This window comes from Capra hircus, chromosome 3 (genome assembly GCF_001704415.2).
Source record: "Capra hircus breed San Clemente chromosome 3, ASM170441v1, whole genome shotgun sequence".
Taxonomy (NCBI): Eukaryota; Metazoa; Chordata; class Mammalia; order Artiodactyla; family Bovidae; genus Capra; species Capra hircus.
The window spans coordinates 106,290,513-106,300,406 of NC_030810.1; the positions used below are offsets into that span (position 1 = coordinate 106,290,513).

The 9,894-nt window shown below is 46.0% G+C and overlaps 1 protein-coding gene across 2 annotated transcripts in view; it reads right to left on the minus strand.

Moving 5' to 3' along the window:
* The window catches only part of ARHGEF11 (Rho guanine nucleotide exchange factor 11), a 113,039-nt gene extending 103,412 nt beyond the window's left edge, over positions 1–9,627 (minus strand). Inside the window, exon 1 of one of the 2 annotated variants that reach the window (XM_018046324.1) lies at positions 8,192–9,627. In XM_018046324.1, coding sequence (XP_017901813.1) covers positions 8,192–8,223 — 32 coding nt within the window. In that variant the 5' untranslated portion in view covers positions 8,224–9,627. The remainder of the gene's footprint in view (positions 1–8,191) is intronic. The other variant, XM_018046327.1, reaches the window with a different exon arrangement.

The following is a 9,894-nucleotide window of genomic DNA, read 5'->3' on the forward strand; positions in this document are numbered from 1 at the left end:
AAGATGCATATAAAGATGTGGAAAGAGTAATGCAGTCTAGGAAACAGGCTGGCCTACCTGAAGCGGGATCGTAGGGGAGAGTAACAAGACCTACAATTAGTGAGATGCAGGCTGAATTGAAGAAAGCATGGATCCTAAGTTGCGGAGTTTGGGCTGGAAAGGAAAGATACTGAACAAAAGTTCCCAGCACACACACACAAAAAAAGGATCTCCTTGGGACAGAACCTTCTGCATCTGAGTTTTAACTAGTACGTCCTGTGTGTGTTCTGTATGTTTCCAGAGCCATGCCTGTCAGTCCTGTTTAGAATCAGCAGAGGTCTCAGCACCTAAGCACAGGTCTTCCGGTGGCAAATGAGCAGAGTTCAGACCAATCTGGGTTCCTTGCCAAACCAGATGCCTCAACAACACTAACCATATGTTTGGCACTACAGAATTCACCAAACGCTTTTACACAAATTGTCCTGATCTCACAGCCAGTTAGCGGCTGAGCTGGGGCTCACACAAAGCCCTTCTAGCTTCAAGTCCCGTCCTCTCTATAATCATGCTACTAGGGCGGTTTCTGCAGAGACAGCCCTTGAGCCCTGGAGTTCTGTCCCAAGGAGATCGTGCGTGTGTGTGTGTGTGTGTGTGTGTAAATTGTGTATGTGTGTGTGTGTGTGTGTATGTGTGGAGATCGTGGGGTGTGTGTGTGTGTGTGTGTGTGTGCTAGAAACTTTTGTTCAGTGTCTTTCCTTTCCAGCCCAAACTCCGCAATTTAGGATCCATGCTTTCTTCAATTCAGCCTGCATCTCACTAATTGTAGGTCTTGTTACCGTCTGCTGTGAGTGGGGTATGATTAATTAATCAGGATTTCAAATACATGTTAATCTTCTCAAATCATGACCCATTTCCTAAGGGAATCTCAAAGAACTCACTCCCTTCTCTCCCTTCCTTTAGAAGAACTCTTAAAACTATTTGGTAAATAAATAAATAATACTATTTGGTGGGAACAGCCTAAACTAAAGGCCTTAGCAAGATAAGTATCATTTGATATGCTGTGTTCAGTGAATTGCTGGGCACCCACGGGAGGTGGCAATGGCACCCCACTCCAGTCCTCTTGCCTGGAAAATCCCATGGAAGGAGGAGCCTGGAAGGCTGCAGTCCATGGGGTCGCTGAGGGTCAGACATGACTGAGCGACTTCACTTTCACTTTTTACTTTCACGCATTGGAGAAGGAAATGGCAACCCACTCCAGTGTTCTTGCCTGGAGAATCCCAGGGACGGGGGAGCCTGGTGGGCTGCCGTCTATGGGGTCCCACAGAGTCGGACACGACTGAAGCGACTTAGCAGCAGCAGCAGCAGCAGGGGAGGTGGAATGACTTATAATGATGGTCTTATTCTCTTGAGCAATAGCACTACCCTTCTACCGAGCCAGTCTCCAAAACTTCGGAACCAAATCTGATTCAGCCTTAACAACCATACCTTGTTGATTTTCCCTCCAAAATGTCTTTCAAATCCTGCCCTTCTTCTTTGCTCTCACATTATCTTTTGCTGTCTTCTCATTTACATAATATCAGAATTCTTTCTTTAAACATCCTTTTTATCACCATGTATTACACAAACCTAATTTCTCTCTGCTCTACAAGGACCAACACTCTTACCATCCTGAGGCCACCTTCATGCTTGATTCTACACCAGAACTTTGCTTTTGTTGTTCCCTTTGTCTGAAACGGCCTCCTCTCTTCCTTTGACTTAACTAATATCTAACTAACCCTCCCCTGGCTGTTCCCATCAGCACCAACTTCTTCCTTGTCTCTAAATGTACCTTTTCGGTATACATCAAGAGTCAGCAACCATGTGCTATCTTTTTATTGTTTCATGTTGCTTCATTAACTACATTTCCCAACAAGAATGTAAGCTCCACATTCTTGCAAATTATCTCCCAGAACACTAAGCACTGAGCTGAGCATGGAGCTATTTGATAACTGTCTGCCACCCAACTGACTGCCTCTAAGTGCCTCTGATCACAGGTCAGCATCTGGAAGGCTGTCAGACTGGCCCTGTTTCCTCCGTGATTTGATGCCAGGCCACGACTGGTGACTACAGATCTCACTGCACCATTTTATGGCAGCTTTAAATACTGGAGGAGAAAGTGCTGAAAATCAAGGCTGAATGAAGCCATTCGCTCTGCCCTTCTCGAAGCTCTTCTCACACAGCCACAACTTCGTTTGCTATCCTTTAGAAAGAGGAGGATCTTGAAGAAGTCATTAAAGATGACAGAGGGATACAAGGGACTTTAGGGCCTGTGCTGAAATCAGAAGTAAAAGGCAGGAAGGTGGGCTTATATTATAGCAAAGGAGGAAATTCCCTAGCGGTCCAGTGGTTAGGACTTGGCGCTTTTACTGTCAGGGCTGGGTTCAACCCCTGGTCGGGGAGCTAATATCCCGCAAGCCATGCAGCTCAGCCAAAAAAAAAATGTACTGAAGGAAAATCTGGTAATCAAAAGAATGCTCAAGTGTTCAACTCATGGAACCACAGGGGATCAGTGAAAACGGGAGCCCCTCAACCTTCTGAACCACCTCAAGAGATAGCCTATTTGGAGTCAAGAGTGAAGAAGAGGATCCCTTAAGACTTAAGACTTCTGTGATTTTCCCCTCAACTCTGTTCATTTGCTCTAGGGCCACAAATCCAGCTGTTTTTCCAGGCCTTGAAAATGTCTTCCAAATCTGACTCCCAAGTTTGTTGGGGGCCACAGATTTTCTGGCCCCTCCTTACACTTCTACATCACTGTACTTCTTCCATTTCCCCTCCCATTTCATCAGACCACTCTGTTCTCTGGGTTTTTTTTCCAAACTTTCATTTTTCACTGGTTTTCAGGAAGGCAGATAGGGTTCCTGAAAAAAAGTCCTGGCTCACTGAAAGAAAGGGCACAGGCATTAATGTTTTCAGAGGCTCAAAGAACCTAACAGCTAGACCGAATCAAATCGGAGAGGCTGGCTACCCTAATTTACTCATCTATTTACTCAGATGCTGGGGGGGTGTGGGGTCTTCCCTAGGAACTCCACGTCTCCTTTCACAAGAGATCTAACACAACTTTTCATAAAGTAATGAATACTTTTTTCTCTTCAAACCGGAACCTGCAACTTTCTGCAGTCCTGCTTCCCTCCATGGGGCAAAGGAGTGACCTTGGAGGCTACAAGCAGGTCTGCACTTGAGTCTTTTCCCAAGGACTGCGACTGAGAAAAGTAGAATGCACAGCCCACGGTGATACGGGTTTCCAAGCCACAGGATAAATCTTGAAGTTTTAAAAATAATAACCCAATAAAATGGGTTTTTAAAGGTAGTGCCACTATGAAGATGTGAAGCAGACTCAGTCAGTATAGATTAAAACCAGTCCTCTTAGGTTTCATGGAACTTCAGTGTTAACAAAGCCCTTTCACATACAGCGGAGGCCCAGACCTTTAAAGCAGTAAGGGACACTATCCAAAAGTTTCTGAACTCTATTCCATGGAGGTTACAAGCTTCCAGAACTCCTTTGTCTTTGCACCAATTTGGGGACTAGCCATGTGACCTTCACAGAATCATTTTTATTTCTGATGAACTCATTGTCATTAAACTCTTCACATTTTTTGGTCTACTCTCCTAAATACACGGAAAGGGACTCTGACAGTACTTTGACTATTAAAAAAAAAAAAACTAAATGAATTTGTTCATCAAAGGGTGCTCTTTCAGAAATGTTTCTGAGTATGTGAAGGTAAGCTTAGACTGCTCCTGTTCATAATGGTGATTAATCACCAAATGTTTCATGTGCAAATCCATTGCCATCTCTAATCTCACGCCTGGAGAGCACCAGGGTACATTTTGGAGAAGACTCAGCATTTCAGGGGACTTATTATTTGGAGCTCTGGATCCCTGTCATTGTTCTGGGAGTGAAGTCACTCAGTCGTGTCTGACTCTTTGCAACCCCATGGACTGCAGCCTACCAGGCTCCTCTGTCCATGGGATTTTCCAGGCAACAGTACTGGAGTGGGTTGCCATTTCCTTCTCCTGGGGATCTTCCAGATCCAGGAATCAAACCCGGGTCTCCCGCATTGCAGGCAAACGCCTTACCGTCTGAGCCACCAGGGAAGCTATTGTTCTGGGAGGCCAGCATCTAAACTCTTGTTTCCAGGGCTCAACAAGAACCTGAAGTGGGAGCGGAGAGCCTGAGGTGGAAAGGGTTTTCCCCCCACCTCCTCCTCAGCCTAGGCCACCAGCTTTTCTTCTCTACAAACATTCCTCAGCCTGAAGCTTCTTTCCTCCCTCCTCCACCTCCTTCCCCCTCCTCCTTCATACACCTCACTCCAGATTTTGCCTCCTCTGGAAAAAAAAAAGGCTACATGCTGGGGAAAAGTTACATTCAATCTCAGATCCCTGATAAGGAACAGTTGCTTGGGTCTCGGTTTATTCTGAATTAGGAAAGTCATATGCTTCTAAAACAAGGAACAGCCAGAGATCATAAAACAAACCCTTTCTATCCCCATCTAAGGAAGCCAAGGTAGCTCAAGCCTCTCCCATTCATCAAAATTCCTGGGAACGAGATTCAATAACCTTCCCCTTCTCATATTCTACTATCATCACCCAACCCTGACCATTGGAAAAGTATGCCTTCTTTCTAACCTCATGTACTTCTGCAACAAAAAAGCCTGTTCGCTATGGTTAAATTCTTCAAAACAATGGAAAGACCTTTCGGTCACTCTTAATTCGTTTGGGGCCAATTCAGAAAGTCGTGCCCAAGGCTAAATCAAATCCCTGAGTTTACCATCTAAATTTTCTAGAGCTTTACAGTTTAGAAAGCAATGTGAAATATTACCTGATTTGATCTGCTCCTTTCAACAGCACCATGAGAAAGATGCAATAAATATTATAATCCTCAAATGACAAGCTATGTGAAAATGTTTGTGACTGGAAAGCATTTCATATAAACGAGCTATTGCCTTACATATGAGGAAACCAACGGAGGCATGTGACTTGCCCAAGGTCACACAGTTAAGGGGAATGCCAGGGCTCAAACCAGGAACTCGGCTTAAATCTAGCACTTCTCCATCTGCTCTAGTCCTCACATGAGCTAACTGTCTCTGCACAGAGAAAAGCTGTTTTATGGATGCAAACTCCTAACCCATCTGGCCATCTCAAAAACGTTTGCCATGGAGAACTAGGGAAATGGATATACATGGCATAGCAAAACTCATTATCATTCCTATAAAAATAATTCACTATTATTATCTCCGCTTGCAATATCAAACACATTTTTAGAAACTTTTGAGAAGAACACACTAATGGGCAATAAATTGTCCATGGGCAAAAACTGAAAGGGACATGAAGAGCTACGATTCAGCCCATCTCTCAGTAACAACTGATTAACACTGCAAGATCAAGATTAGCTGTGAATATTTCATGTTTCTTTGGACCAAGAGTCACTCCCCAAAAGGGGATTAAAGTCTCTCCAGAGCCTTCTATTCCTTGAGCCACAATCTCTCTTCATAGACGTGGTCCTCCATCAGGTTGCTTATGTCCTAGAAAATACATCAAGGAAGCCTTCTCTAATTGACCTTATTTTGACTGCATTTGAAATTAACACATGAATCTCGAAAAATCTGAAATGGATGAACGTATACGTGCTGACATATTCATTCACTGCAACATTCGTTCATGTCAAGTATTTAGTGAGCATTCATCCAATGGAAGGCACTTAGCCAGGCATGCAGGGATATACCTGAGCCAAGAAAACCTAATTTCTGCCTTTAGAGTTTATAGGAGAGTGTTGCTTTTATATCTCTCATACCTTTCCTAGTTTCTCAAGTTAGACTGCATGCTCTTTGTAAACAAGAACTGCACATTTAAATTTTCTGAAACTGTTGGAGTACAGTACCTTACACTAGGCTCCCTACACAGCAAATCAATAAACTAAAAGACAGTCCCTGCCTCAACAGTCTGAAATCCTTCCACTCAATCCCTCCAGTACAGTATAAAATTGTGCAACACTGTGAAATATTTAAAATCCACAGGGGTATCGAACCTGAGATGTCAAAAGATCCAACAGAACAAACCTACTGCTAAGGGGTAAAGATCCAATGCAGCTGGAAATACCTTTAAGGGGACTCAAGCCCCAGAACTGGGGTGGGAGTGGAAGTGAAGAATGCTCTCAACCTGCAAAGCTGCACTATCCCAAGTGCAAGGGGGTGCCAAAAAGCATCGTACTCTACTGCCAGAAAGAATAAAACTGCCCCGCTCCCATTCCACAGGACTAGTAGACAAATCTCGGGCTGGCCAAAAAGTTCTTTTGGGTTTATAAGACTATAAGGAAAAACTGGAATGACCTTTTTGGCCAACCCAATACTTAGGGTGGGATAACAATAAGAGCCTCCAGTTTAGAAGACTTGCATCTGAGTCCAGCTTCTGCCACTAGTCAGGGAAGATGGCACTGGGCTAGCCAGGTATCCTCTCTGAGCCTCAATCACCTCTTCTGTAAAATGGGAATGAAAACCTCTGTCTTGTCTACCTCACGGAAATACTGGGAGGTTCAAACAGATACATTCCTATGAAAGCACTCAGAAAAACCATGCTATACACACCCTGAGAAGACTATGAGGGTGTTCAAACTCCCAGAGGAACATCTCACTCCAGCCCAGGAACCTTCATTAACTCTTTCACCCTCAACACCTGGGTTTCTACCTTCTCACAACTCTGAATTCAAAGGAACAGTTCATCCCCAATCTCAAAAAGGCAAGTGTGTTAATTCTCAAATTCCAAGAGGGTAAAAGAGAAGGGCAGTCATGTAACCATTTCAACTCCCTGCCTGGACAAGTCAAACTAAATAGAAGCCACAAAAAGGGGAAGAGATGGAGGTTTAAGCAGTCACGTACACTATCTGTCCTTTGTGGTTGTCTGCCTTCTCTCCACTGCCAAGTCAGGTCCCCGTCTAGGGACTGCTGAACTAATCTAAACGGGGCTCAGAGGCAATACAGAGATTAGTGTTTGGGAGCGAGAGAGATTATATGCATTTCAGGCCACATTCCACCGCCAAAAAGAAATTATCAGCATGGATAATCAAAGGTTAACCGGACAGGGAGAAAACAACTCATTGCTCCTTTGCAAATATTCTTCCCTATCTCTCCAGTAATTCCCACCCCACCCCCCAGGCCCAGTTCTTTCATTTGCTTGTTCAGTCCTCCAACCACCCATCCATCCAGTTAGGATGAGTGCAGCACCCACAAAACTACCCTCCCTCTAGGTTCTCTAAGGGTTGAAGAGAAGGGGAGGAAAGGAAAAGGCAGATACCTTTCGAAGTTGTTAAAATGTAGTGTACTGATGAGGAGGCTGGGCAAACTCGGGGGTGGGGGGGGCGGGGGCTGGTGTGGGACATCCTGTGCTCAGACTCTAACGGCCAGTGCCTCTGCATATCAGGCCTAAGAGCCCAAAACAAATCCTTCCGGCTCTAGGCAGAGGGAAGGCCCATTTTGCAGAGTCAAGCTTATTAAAATGGCTTGGCAGATTAAACCTAGAGCATTAGCTGGTTGGCCGATTTTAATTTAAACCCAAAGCTTGGAGAAGAAGAAATTCTAGGGTTGACCTATGCCATTCTGCAAGCCATTATCAGCCACTGGTAAAATCTAGACCTGTATGGGTGCAAAGTATGTTTCTGTCCCATCATTCAGGCCAAGAACATCCTCCTCATTCTAGAAATGGGATCCACCCCATCACCAAGCCCCACCATTCCACAACAACCAGTCGGTGGAGGCCCACGCCCCTGCCAGGGCCCTTCCCCCCGCAGCTCCAACACCTAAAGCCAGTCCCAATCACCCTAGGGGTCTCACGTGACCAGGCTTGTGCCCGCCTCCCACCCCTAAGCTGGCAAGTTAGGGACTCAAATTCAGCCTCTGGCCTGGCAAAAGTCAAAGGCGGCTAGAAAGCGTTTCCCCCTCTTTCCCCACTCCTTGCGTCACTGTCTGCTGCTTGCATTTAAAAAACACTGATTAAACAGATTATGTTTTGAACATGGACACACACAGAGGGAACATAAACATACATGTCCAGACAGTCCCCAGGGACCCCACCAACACCCACAGCCCACCCAGACCCTTATTTTGCAATCTTTTATCAAAATGCAACACCTTCTTTCCCAGTCATTCCTTAAGTAAGTGTTGAAAAACCACATTATTAGAAAACTTACCTGTCTATACTCTGGGGTAACCTTACACTCATGGTTTCTCGGTGTCTCCACGGTTTCAGAATCCTGTAGTTGTGATGTCTTGATCAGGATTGAATCGCTCGCAATTTTTAAAAAGGTGAGAGGAGGGCCTCCCAACTTGAAGACAATCTTTTTTCCTCCAGCTCTCAGGACCCGGGTGACTGAAGCTCCATTCTACTTCTACCAGTTAACATGGTCTCCTTTCTTAGCCCCCCTTTCCCCTCCCCTCTCTTAAAAACAAAACAAAAAGAAAGAAAGAAAAAGAGAAAAACTATGACCTTCTTAAAAACCAAAAACCCAACCACAAATCTCTTCAAGGATAGCGCTGTGGGCTTTAAAAAAAAAAAAAAAAATCACAGAAAGAATGTGCCTTCAAAATATCAATCTTAACTGCAAAATATAGATTAAAAACATCCTTTTAATCCAGTTTTCCCAGCTGTCCTTACGTTGGCAAAAGCCTCAAGCTCCAAAGGGGAAAAAAATAATGCTCTGGTCTCCAATGCCTAAAACGACAACAGATATACTGAGGGACCAAAAAAAAAAAAAAAAGATGAAAAAATCCAAACTGACACCTGGAAAAAAATCTTCCAGCTGATTTGCACAGTAAAAAAATAAATAAAACCATACAATAGTATGTACACAACAGCACTCCTTACAAGTCCAGTGCAACCCTGGGAAATCAAAATTATAAATTTCCTTAAAAAAAAAAAGCTTTTAGATGAAAAGGTTCTGAAATTTTTAAATGAGCCAATCGCACCAAAAAAAAAAAAAAAAAAAAGAACACCTGAATGCAATGCTTTTTACCTTTAAAATGGTAGCAATACCACAAACCAGAAAAAAAATCTCTGAAAATATTCTCTTCTTTTTTTCCTTTAAACTTGCAGGTTTCTCCACCTACCCTAGCCTGATTCCCAGCCTAGGTTCGGCCTTTTTCTCAAAGACAATTTCCTGAGTTAGTTCTGTTTTGCTCCTCCACGTCCAGGCTCCGAAATTTTCTCTTGCCTCAGCCTCCATGAAACGGAGCTGTCGCTTCTTCCCGTTTCTCCCCTGCTCTCCCTCTCGCCTGGCCAGGAAAACTGCCCCTTATTATTAATAGTTTGGATTATTATTGTGGATTTGAGTTCGGGGTGGGATATTCCTCCACACCAGCCTCCTGGACAATCCGATCGCCTGGCTTCTCTCGCTCGGCCTCTCTTTTTCCTCCCTTTCCGCCCCTCGCCTAACCTCGCAGGCAAGAGCCCACCGCGCCTGGCGCAGGACCGCCGGCGGCCTCGGCTCCCGGCCCCGCTTGCCCGCTCGCCCCACGCCCGACCGCCGCACTCCGGCCTCGGCAGCCGCGAGACTCCGCGCTCGGGCGCAGGCAGGAAAGGCGGCGGCGGCAGGCCGGCACCGGCGGGCGTCCGGCTCCCGGCGTCGCGGCCGCGCTCGCCTCCTTCCGGGCCCCTTCCCCCGCCCCGGCTCGCCGCTCGCTCGGGCGCAGGCCCGGCCGGCCGCCCCCTCCCCGAGCTGCCCTCCCTCCGCCTTCCCCGCGAGCCTTTCTCCTTCCCTCGCTCCGGCGGGGGCGGGGCCGCAGCCTGCCCCTCCTCCCAGCGCGGCCCGCCGGCCTTTCCCCCCCACTCACGCCGCGGCAGGGGGCGGGGGTGGGAAGCCGACCGCCCTTCCCTTCGGGTGCTGCGGCCGCGGCT